Here is a 20,330-nt window from a genome sequence, read left to right as displayed (position 1 = left end):
TAGAACAGTGCAGAGTAGAATAGAACCATGTAGAGTAGAATATAACAGAATAGAACAGTGTAGAGTAGAATAGAACAGTGTAGAATAGAACAGTGTAGAGTAGAACAGAATAGAACAGTGTAGAGTAGAATAGAACACAACAGAATAGAACAGTGTAGAGTAGAATAGAACAGTGTAGAGTAGAACACAACAGTGTAGAGTAGAATAGAACAGTGTAGAGTAGAACAAAACAGAATAGAACAGTGTAGAATAGAGTAGAACCGTGTAGAGTAGAATAGAACAGAATAGAACAGTGTAGAGTAGAACAGAACAGTGTAGAGTAGAACAGAATAGAACAGTGTAGAGTAGAACAGAAAATAATATAACAGTGTAGAATAGAATAGAACGGAATAGAACAGTGTAGAGTAGAATATAACAGTGTAGAATAGAACAGTGTAGAGTAGAATATAACAGTGTAGAATAGAACAGTGTAGAGTAGAACAGAATAGAACAGTGTAGAGTAGAATAGAACACAACAGAATAGAACAGTGTAGAGTAGAATAGAACAGTGTAGAGTAGAACACAACAGTGTAGAGTAGAATAGAACAGTGTAGAGTAGAACAAAACAGAATAGAACAGTGTAGAATAGAGTAGAACCGTGTAGAGTAGAATAGAACAGAATAGAACAGTGTAGAGTAGAACAGAACAGTGTAGAGTAGAACAGAATAGAACAGTGTAGAGTAGAACAGAACAGTGTAGAGTAGAGCAGAACAGAATAGAACAGAATAGAACAGTGTAGAGTAGAACAGAACATAACAGTGTAGAGTAGAACAGAACAGTGTAGAGTAGAACAGAACAGTGTAGAGCAGAACAGAACAGAATAGAATAGAACAGAATAGAACAGTGTAGAGTAGAACAGAACAGTGTAGAGTAGAACAGAATAGAACAGTGTAGAGTAGAACAGATCAGAACAGTGTAGAGTAGAACAGAATAGAATAGAACAGAATAGAACAGTGTAGAGTAGAACAGAACAGTGTAGAGTAGAACAGAAGAGTGTAGAGTAGAACAGAACAGAATAGAATAGAACAGAATAGAACAGTGTAGAGTAGAACAGAACAGTGTAGAGTAGAACAGAATAGAACAGTGTAGAGTAGAATATAACAGTGTAGAGTAGAATAGAACAGAGTAGAGTAGAATAGAACAGAGTAGAATAGAACAGAGTAGAGTAGAATAGAACAGTGTAGAGTAGAATAGAACAGTGTAGAGTAGAATAGAACAGAATAGAACAGTGTAGAATAGAACACAACAGAATATAACAGTGTAGAGTAGAACATAACAGTGTAGAGTAGAATAGAACAGTGTAGAGTAGAATAGAACAGTGTAGAGTAGAATAGAACCGTGTAGAGTAGAATAGAACAGAGTAGAGTAGAATAGAACAGTGTAGAGTAGAATAGAACAGTGTAGAGTAGAATAGAACAGAATAGAACAGTGTAGAGTAGAACAGAACAGAAGGGTACAGTAGAATATAACAGAATAGAACAGTGTAGAATAGAACACAACAGAATAGAACAGTGTAGAATAGAACACAACAGAATAGAACAGTGTAGAGTAGAATAGAACAGAGCAGAGTAGAATAGAACAGAATAGAATAGAACAGAACCGTGTAGAGTAGAATATAACAGAATAGAACAGTGTAGAGTAGAATATAACAGAATAGAACAGTGTAGAACATAATAGAACCGTGTAGAATAGAATAGAACAGTGTAGAGTAGAACATAACAGTGTAGAGTAGAATAGAACAGTGTAAAGTAGAATAGAACAGTGTAGAGTAGAATAGAACCGTGTAGAGTAGAATAGAACCGTGTAGAATAGAACAGAATAGAACAGTGTAGAGTAGAATAGAACAGTCTCAGCCTCCAGTATTTATGCTGCAGTAGTTTATGTGTCGGGGGGCTAGGGTCAGTTTGTTATATCTGGAGTACTTCTCCTGTCCTATTCGGTGTCCTGTGTGAATCTAAGTGTGCGTTCTCTAATTCTCTCCTTCTCTCTTTCTCTCTCTCGGAGGACCTGAGCCCTAGGACCATGCCCCAGGACTACCTGACATGATGACTCCTTGCTGTCCCCAGTCCACCTGGCTGTGCTGCTGCTCCAGTTTCAACTGTTCTGCCTTATTATTATTCGACCATGCTGATCATTTATGAACATTTGAACATCTTGGCCATGTTCTGTTATAATCTCCACCCGGCACAGCCAGAAGAGGACTGGCCATCCCACATATGCTCTCTCTAATTCTCTCTTTCTTTCTCTCTCTCGGAGGACCTGAGCCCTAGGACCATGCCCCAGGAATACCTGACATGATGACTCCTTGCTGTCCCCAGTCCACCTGACTGTGCTGCTGCTCCAGTTTCAACTATTCTGCCTTATTATTATTCGACCATGCTGGTCATTTATGAACATTTGAACATCTTGACCATGTTTTGTTATAATCTCCACCCGGCACAGCCAGAAGAGGACTGGCCACCCCACATAGCCTGGTTCCTCTCTAGGTTTCTTCCTAGGTTTTGGCCTTTCTAGGGAGTTTTTCCTAGCCACCGTGCTTCTTCACCTGCATTGCTTGCTGTTTGGGGTTTTAGGCTGGGTTTCTGTACAGCACTTTGAGATATCAGCTGATGTACGAAGGGCTATATAAAATAAATTTGATTGATTGATTGATTGAACAGTGTAGAGTAGAATAGAACAGTGCAGAGTAGAATAGAACCATGTAGAGTAGAATATAACAGAATAGAACAGTGTAGAGTAGAATAGAACAGAATAGAACAGTGTAGAGTAGAATATAACAGAATAGAACAGTGTAGAGTAGAATATAACAGAATAGAACAGTGTAGAGTAGAATAGAACAGTGTAGAGTAGAATATAACAGAATAGAACAGTGTAGAGTAGAATAGAACAGTGTAGAGTAGAATATAACAGAATAGAACAGTGTAGAATAGAATAGAAAATAATATAACAGTGTAGAATAGAATAGAACGGAATAGAACAGTGTAGAGTAGAATATAACAGTGTAGAATAGAACAGTGTAGAGTAGAATATAACAGTGTAGAATAGAACAGTGTAGAGTAGAATATAACAGTGTAGAATAGAACAGTGTAGAGTAGAATATAACAGTGTAGAATAGAACAGTGTAGAGTAGAATATAACAGTGTAGAATAGAACAGTGTAGAGTAGAACAGAATAGAACAGTGTAGAGTAGAATAGAACACAACAGAATAGAACAGTGTAGAGTAGAATAGAACAGTGTAGAGTAGAACACAACAGTGTAGAGTAGAATAGAACAGTGTAGAGTAGAACAAAACAGTGTAGAGTAGAATAGAACAGTGTAGAGTAGAATAGAACCGTGTAGAGTAGAATAGAACAGAATAGAACAGTGTAGAGTAGAATAGAACAGTGCAGAGTAGAATAGAACCATGTAGAGTAGAACATAACAGAATAGAACAGTGCAGAGTAGAATAGAACCATGTAGAGTAGAACATAACAGAATAGAACAGTGTAGAGTAGAACAGAAAATAATATAACAGTGTAGTATAGAATAGAACAGAATAGAACAGTGTAGAGTAGAATATAACAGTGTAGAATAGAACAGTGTAGAGTAGAACAGAATAGAACAGTGTAGAGTAGAATAGAACACAACAGAATAGAACAGTGTAGAGTAGAATAGAACAGTGTAGAGTAGAACACAACAGTGTAGAGTAGAATAGAACAGTGTAGAGTAGAACAAAACAGAATAGAACAGTGTAGAGTAGAATAGAACAGTGTAGTGTAGAATAGAACCGTGTAGAGTAGAATAGAATAGAATAGAACAGTGTAGAGTAGATCAGAAAAGAATAGAACAGTGTAGAATAGAGTAGAACCGTGTAGAGTAGAATAGAACAGAATAGAACAGTGTAGAGTAGAACAGAAAATAATAGAACAGTGTAGAATAGAATAGAACAGAAACGTGTAGAGTAGAATATAACAGTGTAGAGTAGAATAGAACAGTGTAGAGTAGAATAGAACAGTGTAGAGTAGAATAGAACAGTGTAGAGTAGAATAGAACAGTGTAGAGTAGAATAGAACAGAATAGAACAGTGTAGAGTAGAACAGAACAGAAGTGTACAGTAGAATATAACAGAATAGAACAGTGTAGAATAGAACACAACAGAATAGAACAGTGTAGAATAGAATAGAACAGAAACGTGTAGAGTAGAATATAACAGTGTAGAGTAGAATAGAACAGAATAGAGTAGAATAGAACAGTGTAGAGTACAATAGAACAGAATAGAACAGTGTAGAGTAGAATATAACAGTGTAGAATAGAACAGAGTAGAGTAGAATAGAACATAGTAGAGTAGAATAGAACAGAGTAGAGTAGAATAGAACAGTGCAGAGTAGAATAGAACAGTGTAGAGTACAATAGAACAGAATAGAACAGTGTAGATAGAATAGAACAGAATAGAAGTGTACAGTAGAATAGAACAGAATAGAACAGTGTAGAATAGAACACAACAGAATAGAACAGTGTAGAGTAGAATAGAACAGAGCAGAGTAGAATAGAACAGAATAGAACAGAATAGAACCGTGTAGAGTAGAATATAACAGAATAGAACAGTGTAGAGTAGAATATAACAGAATAGAACAGTGTAGAGTAGAATAGAACAGTGTAGAGTAGAATAGAACAGTGTAGAGTAGAATAGAACCGTGTAGAATAGAATAGAACAGTGTATAATAGAATAGAACAATGTAGAGTAGAACATAATAGAACCGTGTAGAATAGAATAGAACAGTGTAGAGTAGAACATAACAGTGTAGAGTAGAATAGAACAGTGTAGAGTAGAATAGAACCGTGTAGAGTAGAATAGAACAGAATAGAACAGTGTAGAGTAGAATAGAACAGTGCAGAGTAGAATAGAACCGTGTAGAGTAGAATATAACAGAATAGAACAGTGTAGAGTAGAACAGAAAATAATAGAACAGTGTAGTATAGAATAGAACAGAATAGAACAGTGTAGAGTAGAATATAACAGTGTAGAATAGAACAGTGCAGAGTAGAACAGAATAGAACAGTGTAGAGTAGAATAGAACACAACAGAATAGAACAGTGTAGAGTAGAATAGAACAGTGCAGAGTAGAATAGAACCGTGTAGAGTAGAATATAACAGAATAGAACAGTGTAGAGTAGAACAGAAAATAATAGAACAGTGTAGTATAGAATAGAACAGAATAGAACAGTGTAGAGTAGAATATAACAGTGTAGAATAGAACAGTGTAGAGTAGAACAGAATAGAACAGTGTAGAGTAGAATAGAACACAACAGAATAGAACAGTGTAGAGTAGAATAGAACAGTGTAGAGTAGAACACAACAGTGTAGAGTAGAACAGAACAGTGTAGAGTAGAACACAACAGAATAGAACAGTGTAGAGTAGAATAGAACAGTGTAGAGTAGAATAGAACAGTGTAGAGTAGAATATAACCGTGTAGAGTAGAATAGAACAGAATAGAACAGTGTAGAGTAGAACAGAAAAGAATAGAACAGTGTAGAATAGAATAGAACCATGTAGAGTAGAATAGAACAGAATAGAACAGTGTAGAATAGAATAGAACCGTGTAGAGTAGAATAGAACAGAATAGAACAGTGTAGAGTAGAACAGAATAGAACAGTGTAGAGTAGAATAGAACAGTGTAGAGTAGAATAGAACAGAGCAGAGTAGAATAGAACAGAGCAGAGTAGAATAGAACAGTGTAGAGTAGAATAGAACAATGTAGAGTAGAATAGAACAGAATAGAACAGTGTAGAGTAGAACAGAAAAGAATAGAACAGTGTAGAATAGAATAGAACCGTGTAGAGTAGAATAGAACAGAATAGAACAGTGTAGAGTAGAACAGAATAGAACAGTGTAGAGTAGAATAGAACAGTGTAGAGTAGAATAGAACAGAGCAGAGTAGAATAAAACAGTGTAGAGTAGAATAGAACAATGTAGAGTAGAATAGAACAATGTAGAGTAGAATAGAACAATGTAGAGTAGAATAGAACAGTGTAGAGTAGAATAGAACCGTGTAGAATAGAACACAACAGAATAGAACAGTGTAGAGTAGAATAGAACAGTGTAGAGTAGAATAGAACCGTGTAGAGTAGAATAGAACCGTGTAGAATAGAACAGAATAGAACAGTGTAGAATAGAATAGAACAGTGTAGAGTAGAATAGAACCGTATAGAGTAGAATATAACAGTGTAGAGTAGAATAGAACAATGTAGAGTAGAATAGAACAGTGTAGAATAGAACAGAATAGAACAGTGTAGAATAGAATAGAACAGTGTAGAGTAGAATAGAACCGTGTAGAATAGAATATAACAGTGTAGAGTAGAACACAACAGAATAGAACAGTGTAGAGTAGAATAGAACAGTGTAGAGTAGAATAGAACAGTGTAGAGTAGAATAGAACAGTGTAGAGTAGAATAGAACAGTGTAGAGTAGAATAGAACAATGTAGAGTAGAATAGAACAATGTAGAATAGAACAGCGTAGCGTAGAATAGAACAATGTAGAGTAGAATAGAACAATGTAGACTAGAATAGAACAATGTAGAATAGAACAATGTAGAGTAGAATAGAACAATGTAGACTAGAATAGAACAGTGTAGAATAGAATAGAACAATGTAGAGTAGAATAGAACAGTATAGAATAGAACAGTGTAGAATAGAATAGAACAGTGTAGAATAGAATAGAACAGTGTAGAGTAGAATAGAACAATGTAGAGTAGAATAGAACAGAATAGAACAGTGTAGAGTAGAATAGAACAATGTAGAGTAGAATAGAACAGAATAGAACAGAATAGAACAATGTAGAGTAGAATAGAACAATGTAGAATAGAACAATGTAGAGTAGAATAGAACAGAATAGAACAGAATAGAACAATGTAGAGTAGAATAGAACAATGTAGAATAGAACAATGTAGAGTAGAATAGAACAATGTAGAGTAGAATAGAACAATGTAGAATAGAACAGTGTAGAGTAGAATATAACAGTGTAGAGTAGAATAGAACAGTATAGAATAGAACAGTGTAGAGTAGAACAGTATAGAATAGAATAGAACAGTGTAGAGTAGAATAGAACAATGTAGAGTAGAATAGAACAGTGTAGAGTAGAACATTGTAGAGTAGAACAGTGTAGAGTAGAATAGAACAGTGTAGAGTAGAACATTGTAGAGTAGAACAGTGTAGAGTAGAATAGAACAGTGTAGAGTAGAATAGAACAGTGTAGAGTAGAACAGAACAACATAGAATATAACAGTGTAGAATAGAATAGAACAGTGTAGAGTAGAATAGAACCGTGTAGAATAGAATATAACAGTGTAGAGTAGAACACAACAGAATATAACAGTGTAGAGTAGAATAGAACAGTGTAGAGTAGAATATAACAGAATAGAACAGTGTAGAATAGAACAGTGTAGAGTAGAACAGTGTAGAGTATAATAGAACAGTGTAGAACAGAATAGAACAGTGTAGAACAGAATAGAACAGTGTAGAATAGAACAGTGTAGAGTAGAACAGTGTAGAGTACAATAGAACAATGTAGAACAGAATAGAACAGTGTAGAACATAATAGAACAGTGTAGAGTAGAACAGAGCAGAGTAGAATATAACAGTGTAGAGTAGAACAGTGTAGAGTATAATAGAACAGTGTAGAACAGAATAGAACAGTGTAGAACATAATAGAACAGTGTAGAGTAGAACAGAGCAGAGTAGAATATAACAGTGTAGAGTAGAACAGTGTAGAGTATAATAGAACAGTGTAGAACAGAATAGAACAGTGTAGAACATAATAGAACAGTGTAGAGTAGAACAGAGCAGAGTAGAATATAACAGTGTAGAGTAGAACGGAGTAGAAAATAAAGTACTTTATCATAAGCAAACATAGTTACACAATTTGAACACGTAATTGAATTAAAATGCTCTTACCATCCGTATGTCTCATCCAAACCAGCCCTAAAGAAGAAGCATAACGTGGGTTTAACAGACGAGCAATTACCAAATTGTGTTGATTCCATGTGTACATATTAATGACTGTGTTGTGTAAATATATATACTCAATATTCCCACGTTTCACATTTCTGTCTGTTGTATTGTAAATATATGTATGTATTTATACAGTTTATATGTATTGGACATGAAATGCGGTTTTCTGATGTTTTTCCTTTTATCTGAAAGTTGTAAAAGAGTTATTTCATAACGTTGCGTGTTCCTACTGTGCTAGACGTGACTTCAGTAGGTCCAGTCTCTCCTCTCTCAGAGAACCTCCACACATCTCTCCTACTCCGGGGACCAATAGATCTACTGCTGCTGCCTGGGGAGGTACACACACACACACACACACACACACACACACACACACACACACACACACACACACACACACACACACACACACACACACACACACTGGTTCAACTGACACGACCAGAACCAGTTCAACTGACATGACCCGGGACCGGTTCAACTGACATGACCCGGGACCGGTTCAACTGACATGACCCGGGACCGGTTCAACTGACATGACCCGGGACCGGTTCAACTGACATGACCGGTTCAACTTACATGACCCGGGACCGGTTCAACTTACATGACCCGGGACCGGTTCAACTGACATGACCCGGGACCGGTTCAACTGACATGACCCGGGACCGGTTCAACTGACATGACCGGTTCAACTTACATGACCCGGGACCGGTTCAACTGACATGACCCGGGACCGGTTCAACTGACATGACCCGGGACCGGTTCAACTGACATGACCGGTTCAACTGACATGACCGGTTCAACTGACACGACCGGTTCAACTGACACGACCCGGGACCGGTTCAACTGACCATACAACTTTAATAGGTGAAACAATGTTTTAACTATGGATTGGAGTTTGTTTTATTTAACCAGGTGACTCATTAACAACACATTCTCTATTATAATAACAACCTGATCTGTTGTTCAAACTAGACCGATCTCCATGTGCTACGTGACCTTACAGTGTGTAGAGGCTGGTCCTGGTTGTCTCGTGTGTAGAAGGGCTTCAGGGCATAGGGATAATCAGTGACGAAGAGAGGAACATCGCCACAATGTTTCACCAGGTACTTCTCATGCTCTGTCTGCAAGTCAGAGCCCCACTGATAAAGGGAGGGAGGGAGGGAGGGAGGGAGGGAGGGAGGGAGGGAAGGAAGGAAGGAGGGAGGGAGGGAGGGAGGGAGGGAGGGAGGGAGGGAGGGAGGGAGGGAGGGAGGGAGGGAGGGAGGGAGGGAGGGAGGGAGGGGAGAGGGAGACAAAAGGGGGAAGAGAATCCGTAAAAGAGGGAGGGAGAGGAAGGTAGGGAGAGAGGGAGGGGAGAGGGAGACAAAAGGGGGAAGAGAATCAGTAAAAGAGGGAGGGAGAGGAAGGTAGGGAGAGAGGTGGGGTAGAGTGAGAAGGGGAGAGAGGGAAGGAGTAAGAGGCAGAAAGAGAATGAGAGATTAAAGGTTTGACCCCCTGAAAATGTAGAATCTAAGGTGTGAAAATAGAATCAGGTTGACACAGTACAGAATACACAGGGTACAACATTCTAGAAAATCTGTAATTTATTATTTGTTAGACCATCTGTTATTAAGAGGCTACAGCTATCTCCTTCTGAAAGAGGCTATAGCTATCTCCCTCTGACAGAGGCTACAGCTATCTCCTTCTGACAGAGGCTACAGCTATCTCCTTCTGACAGAGGCTACAGCTATCTCCTGACAGAGGCTACAGCTATCTCCTTCTGAAAGAGGCTACAGCTATCTCCTTCTGACAGAGGCTACAGTTATCTCCTTCTGAAAGAGGCTACAGTAATCTCCTTCTGAAAGAGGCTACAGTTATCTCCCTCTGAAAGAGGCTACAGTTATCTCCCTCTGAAAGAGGCTACAGTTATCTCCCTCTGAAAGAGGCTACAGTTATCTCCCTCTGAAAGAGGCTACAGTTATCTCCCTCTGAAAGAGGATAGAGCTGTACTCTACTTACATCTGTTTTGAAAGCAAATTTCTTGGAGCTGCTGTTGAGGATGTTTATGGCTTCTGTGTAGGTTATCCTGAAGCAAAGAGATGGAAACAGTATTAATGATCATTATGCAATCACTGTATATTAATGATCCTTGTGTAATCGTTAAATATCAATGATCAACATGTAATCGTAAAATAAAATGCAAATTAATTACTTAAAAATCATACAATGTGATTTTCTGGATTTTTGTTTTAGATTCCGTCTCTCACAGTTGAAGTGTACCTATGATAAAAATTACAGACCTCTACATGCTTTGCAAGTGGGCAAACCTGCAAAATCGGCAGTGTATCAAATACTTGTTCTCCCCACTGTATCAGTACATACCATATCAACCCAGAGTATATTAACCCAGAGTATATTAACCCAGAGTATATCAACCCAGAGTATATCAACCCAAAGTATATCAACCCAGAGTATATCAACCCAAAGTATATCATCCCAGAGTATATCGGACTGCTTTTTCTCTACCGCTTCACCGGATTCCTACCGCAAGCTCTGGACCATTACACCGGATCATCGCAGCTAGCTAGCTGCAACCGAGTGGCTACTCCAGGCTAACGCCTATGTTCCAAAGCAAGCATCAGTTAGCCTTGAGTTTGCCTCGAGCTAGGCTCATCTCCCGGCTACGCGAAGAGGTCTATCAGCTAATTCTTGGGCTACAATACCTCTTTTGCCAATTGGCCTGGACCCTTTATTGCCGACACGGAGCCCCAACACGACCGGTCTGCCGACGTAACCGTCCGAGGTGGTTTCAACAGGCTCTTCCGTTGCGACGTCCCTGGAGGCCCATCTGCTAGCCCCGGCCCGCTAGCTGTCTGAATCGCCGTGTCTCCCGCTCGCCTAGCATAGTAGCGACTACCGAACGGCTCCCTGACTTACCTAGTGCTGCTCATTGGACCCTATGATCACTCGGCTACACATGCCTCTCCCTAATGCCAATATTCTTATTTTTATTTTACCTTTATTTAAAAAGGCAAGTCAGTTAAAATTAAGAACAAATTCTTATTTTCAATGACGGCCTAGGAACAGTGCCTGTTCAGGGGCAGAACGACAAATTTTTACCATGTCAGCTCGGGGATTTGATCTTGCAACCTTCCAGTTGCTAGTCCAATGCTATAACCACTAGGCTACCCTGCCGCCCCCCACGACTTCGGCGATGTCATTTACAAAATAGCCTCCAACACTCTACTAAGCAAATTGGATGCAGTCTATCACAGTGCCATGCGTTTTGTCACCAAAGCCCCATATACCACCCACCACTGAGACATGTATGCTCTAGTCAGCTGGCTCTCGCTACATATTCGTCTGCAAACCCACTGGCTCCAGGTCATCTATAAGTCTTTGTTAGGTAAATCCCCGCCTTATCTCTGCTCACTGGTCACCATAGCAACACCTACCCGTAGCACGCGCTCCAGCAGGTATATCTCACTGGTCATCCCCAAAGTCAACACCTCCTTTGGTCACCTATCCTTCCAGTTCTCTGCTGCCAATGACTGGAACGAATTGCAATAATCACTGAAGCTGGAGACTTATATCTCCCTCACTAACTTAAAGCATCAGCTGTCAGAGCAGCTTACCGATCACTGTACCTGTACGTAGCCCATCTGTAAATAGCTCATATTGTTTTTTTTGTTTCTTTGCTCTTCTGCACCCCAGTATCTCTACTTGCACGTCGTCATCTGCACATCTATCACTCCAGTGTTAATGCTAAATTGTAATTATTTCACCTCTATGTCCTACTTATTGCCTTACCTCCCTAATCTTCTACATTTGCACACACTGTATATAGATTTTTCTATTGTGTTATTGACTGTATGTTTGTTTATGTGTAACTCTGTGTTGTTGTTTGTGTCGCACTGCTTTGCTTTATTTTGGCCAGGTCGCAGTTATAAATGAGAACTTGTTCTCAACTGGCCTACCTGGTTAAATAAAGGTGAAATAAAAAAATACACACAAACTATCTAGATCAAATAGGGGAGAGGCGTTGTGCTGTGAGGTGTTGCTGTATCTGTTTTTTTTAAACCAGGTTTGCTGTTTATTTGAGCGACATGAGATGGAAGGAAGAAGAAGGGAGTTCCATGCAGTAATGGCTCAGTATAATACTGTACACTTTCTGGATTTGGGGACTGTGAAAAGACCCCTGGTAGCATGTCTGATGGGGTAAGTGTGTGTGTAACAGCTGTGTGTAAGTTGACTATGCAAACAATTAGGAATTTTTAACACATTAATGTTTCTTATAAAAAAGAAGTACTGATGCAGTCAGTCTCTCCTCAACTCTGAGCCAAGAGAGACTGGCATGCATAGTATTTATATCAGCCCCCTGATTACAATTAAGAGCAAGACGTGCCGCTCTGTTCTGGACCAGCTGCAGTTTAACTAGGTCTTTCCTTTCAGCACTGGACCACATGACTGGACAATAATCAAGATAAGATAAAACTAGAGACTGCAGGACTAGCTTTGTGGAGTGTGGTGTCAAAAAAGCAGAGCATCTCTTTGTTACGGACAGACCTCTCCCCATCTTTACAACCATTGAATCTATATGTTTTGACCATGACAGTTTCCAATCTAAGGCAACGCCAAGTAATTTAGTCTCCTCAACTTGTTCAACAGCCACACCATTCATTATCAGATCCAGCTGAGGTCTAGAACTTCAGGAATGATTTGTACCAAATACATTGCTCTTAGTTTTAGGGATGTTCAGGACCAGTTTATTACTGGTTTCAGTGACTTCATTAGCTGACTCGTATATGCTTGAGTCATCAGCATACATGGACACACAGGCTTTGTTTAATGCCAGTGGCAGGTCATTGGTAAAAATATAAAAGAGGTGAGGGCCTAGAGAGCTGCCCTGTGGTACACCACACTCTACATGTTTAACATTAGAGAAGCTTCCATTAAAGAAAAACCCTTTGAGCTGTATTAGATATATAGCTCTGAATCCACCATATGGCAGAGGTTGAAAAGCCACAACACAAGTTTTCTCAACAACAGTTGAGAAACAACAGGCTGCACTGAAATCTAACAGTATCGCTCCCACAATCTTATTTTTATCAATTTCTTTCAAATCAGTCATTTGTGTCAGTGCAGTACATGTTGCGTCCTCTTCTCTATAAGCATGCTGAAAGTCTGTTGTTCATTTGTTTACAGAGAAATAGCATTGTATTTGGTCATACAGCATTTTTTCTAACAGTATGTTCAGAGCTGGCAGCAAGCTGATTGGTCTGCTGTTAGAGCCAGTAAAAGCCTCTTTACCACTCTTGGGTAGCGGAATGACTTTGGCTTCCCTCCAGGCCTGAGAACAAAGACTTTCCTCTAGACTCAGATTAAAGATATGACAGATAGGAGTGACTATAGAGTCAGCTACCATCCTCAGTAGGAGTGGCTATAGAGTCAGCTACCATCCTCAGTAGGAGTGGCTATAGAGTCAGCTACCATCCTCAGTAGGAGTGGCTATAGAGTCAGCTACCATCCTCAGTAGGAGTGGCTATAGAGTCAGCTACCATCCTCAGTAGGAGTGGCTATAGAGTCAGCTACCATCCTCAGTAGGAGTGGCTATAGAGTCAGCTACCATCCTCAGTAGGAGTGGCTATAGAGTCAGCTACCATCCTCAGTAGCTTTCCATCTAAGTTGTCAATGCCAGGAGGTTTGTCATTATTGATCGATAGCAATTTTCCCAGTCCTTTTGCCCCATCTCTTTCAACCATACAGTTTTTCAAATCCTCATCAATCCATGGAGCCTCAACAGTTCTAACAGTCCGTTTCTTAACAGGTTCATGTTTATCAATAATCAACAAATATTTTTAACATAAGAGTCACAGCTAAATATTTTATATGATCTCTTATACACTATTTTAGTCGCAGCTGTTGAAACTTTGAATCTCCTGGATATAGCCACTATATTGTGATCACTGCATCCAATGGGTACGGATACAGGTTTAGAACAAAGTTCTATAGTATTGGTAAAGATGTGATCGATACATGTAGATGATCTTGTTCCTGTAGTGTTTGTAAACACCCTGGTAGGTTGATTAATAACCTGAACCAGATTACAGGCACTGGTTACAGTGAGAAGCTTCCTCTTGAGTGGGTTGATTAATAACCTGAACCAGATTACAGGCACTGGTTACACTGAGAAGCTTCCTCTTGAGTGGGTTGATTAATAACCTGAACCAGATTACAGGCACTGGTTACACTGAGAAGCTTCCTCTTGAGTGGGTTGATTAATAACCTGAACCTGATTACAGGCACTGGTTACAGTGAGAAGCTTCCTGTTGAGTGGGTTGATTAATAACCTGAACCAGATTACAGACACTGGTTACAGTGAGAAGCTTCCTGTTGAGTGGGTTGATTAATAACCTGAACCAGATTACAGACACTGGTTACAGTGAGAAGCTTCCTGTTGAGTGGGTTGATTAATAACCTGAACCAGATTACAGACACTGGTTACAGTGAGAAGCTTCCTCTTGAGTGGGTTGATTAATAACCTGAACCAGATTACAGGCACTGGTTACAGTGAGAAGCTTCCTGTTGAGTGGGTTGATTAATAACCTGAACCAGATTACAGACACTGGTTACAGTGAGAAGCTTCCTGTTGAGGGGACAGCTTGATGAAAACCAGTCAATATTCAGGTCCCCAAGAAAGTAGACCTCTCTGTTCATATCACATACACTATTAAGCATTTCACATATATTATTTAGATACAGACTGCATTTGGTGGCATATTGCAACCCCCCAAAAGAAAAGGCTTTAGATGTGGAAGGTGAAGCTGCAACCACAACACTTCAATAACACTTGAAATTAGATATTCTCTAAGCATTACAGGGATTTGGCTCTAAATATAGAATACATTCGGAAATAACTCTGGAGCTCTGTCAGAGTGACCATCGGGTTCTTAGTCACCTCCCTGACCAAGGCCCTTCTCCCCTGATTGCTCAGTTTGGCCGGGCGGACAGTTCTAGGAAGAGTCTTGGTGGTTCCAAACTTCTTCCATTTAAGAATGATGGAGGCCACTGTGTTCTTGGGGATCTTCAATGCTGCAGAAATGTTTTGGTACCCTTCCCCAGATCTGCGCCTCAACACAATCCTGTCTCGGAGCTCTACGGACAATTCTTTGACCTCATGGCTTGGTTTTTGCTCTGATGCACTGTCAACTGTGGGACCTTATATAGACAGGTGTGTGGCTTTCCAAATCATGTCCAATCAATTGACTTTACTGCAGGTGGACTCCAATCGAGTTGTAGAAACATCTCAAGGAAAATCAATGGAAACAGGATGCACCTGAGCTCAATATTGAGTCTCATAGCAAAGGGTCTGAATACTTATGTAAAAAAGATATTTCATTTTTCATATATATATATATATATATATATATATATATATACATTTGCAAACACTTCTAAAGTCCTGTTTTTGATTTGTCAATATGGGGTATTGAGTGTAGATTTATGAGGAAAAACATTTATTTGATCAATTGTAGAATAAGCCTGTAATGTAATTTACATGTTGGAAAAGTATTTATTCCTCATGTCAATATTTATATTCTGTCTTCTTCATTGGTATCTTTAACTCTGCATTGCTGTTTACCAAGGACCCTTCAGTCAGCATTTCACTGTTAGTCCACACCTGCTGTTTACCAAGGACCCATCAGTCAGCATTTCACTGTTAGTCTACACCTGTTGTTTACCAAGGACCCATCAGTCAGCATTACAATGTTAGTCTACACCTGTTGTTTACCAAGGACCCATCAGTCAGCATTACACTGTTAGTCTACACCTGTTGTTTACCAAGGAACATCAGTCAGCATTACACTGTTAGTCTACACCTGTTGTTTACCAAGGACCCATCAGTCAGCATTTCACTGTTAGTCTACACCTGTTGTTTACCAAGGACCCATCAGTCAGCATTACACTGTTAGTCTACACCTGTTGTTTACCAAGGACCCATCAGTCAGCATTTCACTGTTAGTCTACACCTGTTGTTTACCAAGGACCCATCAGTCAGCGTTACAATGTTAGTCTACACCTGTTGTTTACCAAGGACCCATCAGTCAGCATTTCACTGTTAGTCTACACCTGTTGTTTACCAAGGAACATCAGTCAGCATTTCACTGTTAGTCTACACCTGTTGTTTACCAAGGACCCATCAGTCAGCATTTCACTGTTAGTCTACACCTGTTGTTTACCAAGGACCCATCAGTCAGCATTACACTGTTAGTCTACACCTGTTGTTTACCAAGGACCCATCAGTCAGCATTACACTGTTAGTCTACACCTGTTGTTTACCAAGGACCCTTCAGTCAGCATTACACTGTTAGTCCACACCTGTTGTTTACCAAGCATTACACTGTTAGTCTACACCTGTTGTTTACCAAGGACCCATCAGTCAGCATTTCACTGTTAGTCTACACTTGTTGTTTACCAAGGACCCATCAGTCAGCATTTCACTGTTAGTCTACACCTGTTGTTTACCAAGGACCCTTCAGTCAGCATTACACTGTTAGTCCACACCTGTTGTTTACCAAGGACCAGTCAGTCAGCATTACACTGTTAGTCTACACCTGTTGTTTACCAAGGACCCATCAGTCAGCATTTCACTGTTAGTCTACACCTGTTGTTTACCAAGGACCCATCAGTCAGCATTTCACTGTTAGTCTACACCTGTTGTTTACCAAGGACCCATCAGTCAGCATTTCACTGTTAGTCTACACCTGTTGTTTACCAAGCATTTCACTGTTAGTCTACGCCTGTTGTTTACCAAGGACCCATCAGTCAGCATTTCACTGTTAGTCTACACCTGTTGTTTACCAAGGACCCATCAGTCAGCATTTCACTGTTAGTCTACACCTGTTGTTTACCAAGCATTTCACTGTTAGTCTACGCCTGTTGTTTACCAAGGACCCATCAGTCAGCATTTCACTGTTAGTCTACACCTGTTGTTTACCAAGGACCCATCAGTCAGCATTTCACTGTTAGTCCACACCTGTTGTTTACCAAGGACCCATCAGTCAGCATTTCACTGTTAGTCCACACCTGTTGTTTACCAAGGACCCATCAGTCAGCATTTCACTGTTAGTCTACACCTGTTGTTTACCAAGGACCCATCAGTCAGCATTTCACTGTTAGTCTACACCTGTTGTTTACCAAGGACCCATCAGTCAGCATTACACTGTTAGTCTACACCTGTTGTTTACCAAGGACCCATCAGTCAGCATTTCAATGTTAGTCTACACCTGTTGTTTACCAAGGACCCATCAGTCAGCATTTCACTGTTAGTCTACACCTGTTGTTTACCAAGGACCCATCAGTCAGCATTTCACTGTTAGTCTACACCTGTTGTTTACCAAGGACCCATCAGTCAGCATTACACTGTTAGTCTACACCTGTTGTTTACCAAGGACCCATCAGTCAGCATTACACTGTTAGTCTACACCTGTTGTTTACCAAGGACCCATCAGTCAGCATTTCACTGTTAGTCTACACCTGTTGTTTACCAAGGACCCATCAGTCAGCATTTCACTGTTAGTCTACACCTGTTGTTTACCAAGGACCCATCAGTCAGCATTTCACTGTTAGTCTACACCTGTTGTTTACCAAGGACCTATCAGTCAGCATTTCACTGTTAGTCTACACCTGTTGTTTACCAAGGACCCATCAGTCAGCATTTCACTGTTAGTCTACACCTGTTGTTTACCAAGGACCCATCAGTCAGCATTTCACTGTTAGTCTACACCTGTTGTTTACCAAGCATTTCACTGTTAGTCTACGCCTGTTGTTTACCAAGGACCCATCAGTCAGCATTTCACTGTTAGTCTACACCTGTTGTTTACCAAGGACCCATCAGTCAGCATTTCACTGTTAGTCTACACCTGTTGTTTACCAAGCATTTCACTGTTAGTCTACGCCTGTTGTTTACCAAGGACCCATCAGTCAGCATTTCACTGTTAGTCTACACCTGTTGTTTACCAAGGACCCATCAGTCAGCATTTCACTGTTAGTCCACACCTGTTGTTTACCAAGGACCCATCAGTCAGCATTTCACTGTTAGTCCACACCTGTTGTTTACCAAGGACCCATCAGTCAGCATTTCACTGTTAGTCTACACCTGTTGTTTACCAAGGACCCATCAGTCAGCATTTCACTGTTAGTCTACACCTGTTGTTTACCAAGGACCCATCAGTCAGCATTTCACTGTTAGTCTACACCTGTTGTTTACCAAGGACCCATCAGTCAGCATTTCACTGTTAGTCTACACCTGTTGTTTACCAAGGACCCATCAGTCAGCATTTCACTGTTAGTCTACACCTGTTGTTTACCAAGGACCCATCAGTCAGCATTACACTGTTAGTCTACACCTGTTGTTTACCAAGGAACATCAGTCAGCATTTCACTGTTAGTCCACACCTGTTGTTTATGTGACATTTGATTTGATTGAGATTGGTAGAGGTGAGACATGACCCATAAGGCATCCTATTCCCTATACAGTGCACTACTACCCTATGGGTCCTGGTCAAAATTAGTGCACTATGTAGAAAATAGGGAGACATTTGGGACACAGCTTGCATAATCATGACACACACTTACACATTAAACCTCTTCTTCATCATTAGATCCACATAGTCCTTGGGAGAAATAGAGAAAACAGAATAATCTCTAGTTTAGGTCAATAGGGTGTGTGTGTGTGTGTGGGGGGGGGGGGGTGGTTCAAGGTTCATTCAATATGTTCAGAGAATATGCATGGTATTGCGTTTTAGATATTTCTGGTGTCTCACCCTATATCCAGGTGACACATGTTTGTGATATAAAGCCACATCTTCAGGACACTGAGATAGGAGATGTTCTGTTGTAGACCTGAACAAGTCTTCCATCACCTGAAGAGGGAAGGACACGAGTTAATGCAGAGTCATTTAGTCAGGTCTAGGAGTTAACGCCGAGTCATTTAGTCAGGTCTAGGAGTTAACGCCGAGTCATTTAGTCAGGTCTAGGAGTTAATGCCGAGTCATTTAGTCAGGTCTAGGAGTTAACGCCGAGTCATTTAGTCAGGTCTAGAAGGAGTTAATGCAGTCATTTAGTCAGGTCTAGAAGGAGTTAATGCCGAGTCATTTAGTCAGGTCTAGAAGGAGTTAATGCCGAGTCATTTAGTCAGGTCTAGAAGGAGTTAAAGCCGAGTCCTTTAGTCAGGTCTAGAAGGAGTTAATGCAGTCATTTAGTCAGGTCTAGAAGGAGTTAATGCCGAGTCATTTAGTCAGGTCTAGAAGGAGTTAATGCAGAGTCATTTAGTCAGGTCTAGAAGGAGTTAATGCCGAGTCATTTAGTCAGGTCTAGGAGTTAATGCCGAGTCATTTAGTCAGGTCTAGAAGGAGTTAATGCCGAGTCCTTTAGTCAGGTCTAGAAGGAGTTAATGCAGTCATTTAGTCAGGTCTAGAAGGAGTTAACGCCGAGTCATTTAGTCAGGTCTAGAAGGAGTTAACGCCGAGTCATTTAGTCAGGTCTAGGAGTTAACGCCGAGTCATTTAGTCAGGTCTAGGAGTTAACGCCGAGTCATTTAGTCAGGTCTAGGAGTTAACGCCGAGTCATTTAGTCAGGTCTAGAAGGAGTTAATGCCGAGTCATTTAGTCAGATCTAGAAGGAGTTAATGCCGAGTCATTTAGTCAGGTCTAGGAGTTAATGCCGAGTCATTTAGTCAGGTCTAGAAGGAGTTAATGCCGAGTCCTTTAGTCAGGTCTAGAAGGAGTTAATGCCGACTCATTTAGTCAGGTCTAGAAGGAGTTAATGCCGAGTCATTTAGTCAGGTCTAGAAGGAGTTAATGCAGTCATTTAGTCAGGTCTAGAAGGAGTTAATGCCGAGTCATTTAGTCAGGTCTAGAAGGAGTTAATGCCGAGTCATTTAGTCAGGTCTAGAAGGAGTTAATGCCGAGTCCTTTAGTCAGGTCTAGAAGGAGTTAATGCAGTCATTTAGTCAGGTCTAGAAGGAGTTAATGCCGAGTCATTTAGTCTGGTCTAGAAGGAGTTAATGCAGAGTCATTTAGTCAGGTCTAGAAGGAGTTCATGCCGAGTCATTTAGTCAGGTCTAGGAGTTAATGCCGAGTCATTTAGTCAGGTCTAGAAGGAGTTAATGCCGAGTCCTTTAGTCAGGTCTAGAAGGAGTTAATGCAGTCATTTAGTCAGGTCTAGAAGGAGTTAATGCCAAGTCATTTAGTCAGGTCTAGAAGGAGTTAACGCCGAGTCATTTAGTCAGGTCTAGGAGTTAACGCCGAGTCATTTA

At 40.2% G+C, this 20,330-nt stretch overlaps 1 protein-coding gene across 1 annotated transcript in view; it reads right to left on the bottom strand.

Moving 5' to 3' along the window:
* nars2 (asparaginyl-tRNA synthetase 2, mitochondrial) overlaps positions 1 to 20,330 on the bottom strand; it is a 44,801-nt gene that overhangs the window by 3,910 nt on the left and 20,561 nt on the right. Inside the window, exons 8-13 of the mRNA XM_036965512.2 lie at positions 18,838 to 18,936; positions 18,650 to 18,687; positions 10,031 to 10,097; positions 9,034 to 9,171; positions 8,260 to 8,357; positions 7,973 to 7,999 (exon numbers count right to left, since the gene is read on the bottom strand). Of these exons, the coding sequence (XP_036821407.2) occupies positions 7,973 to 7,999; positions 8,260 to 8,357; positions 9,034 to 9,171; positions 10,031 to 10,097; positions 18,650 to 18,687; positions 18,838 to 18,936 (467 nt within the window). The remainder of the gene's footprint in view (positions 1 to 7,972; positions 8,000 to 8,259; positions 8,358 to 9,033; positions 9,172 to 10,030; positions 10,098 to 18,649; positions 18,688 to 18,837; positions 18,937 to 20,330) is intronic.

Source organism: Oncorhynchus mykiss, chromosome 27 (genome assembly GCF_057628025.1).
Source record: "Oncorhynchus mykiss isolate SJ-2025 chromosome 27, ASM5762802v1, whole genome shotgun sequence".
NCBI classification, from domain to species: Eukaryota; Metazoa; Chordata; class Actinopteri; order Salmoniformes; family Salmonidae; genus Oncorhynchus; species Oncorhynchus mykiss.
The sequence above is the reverse complement of the archived record's forward strand: the minus strand, read 5'-3'. Positions and strand labels throughout refer to the sequence as shown.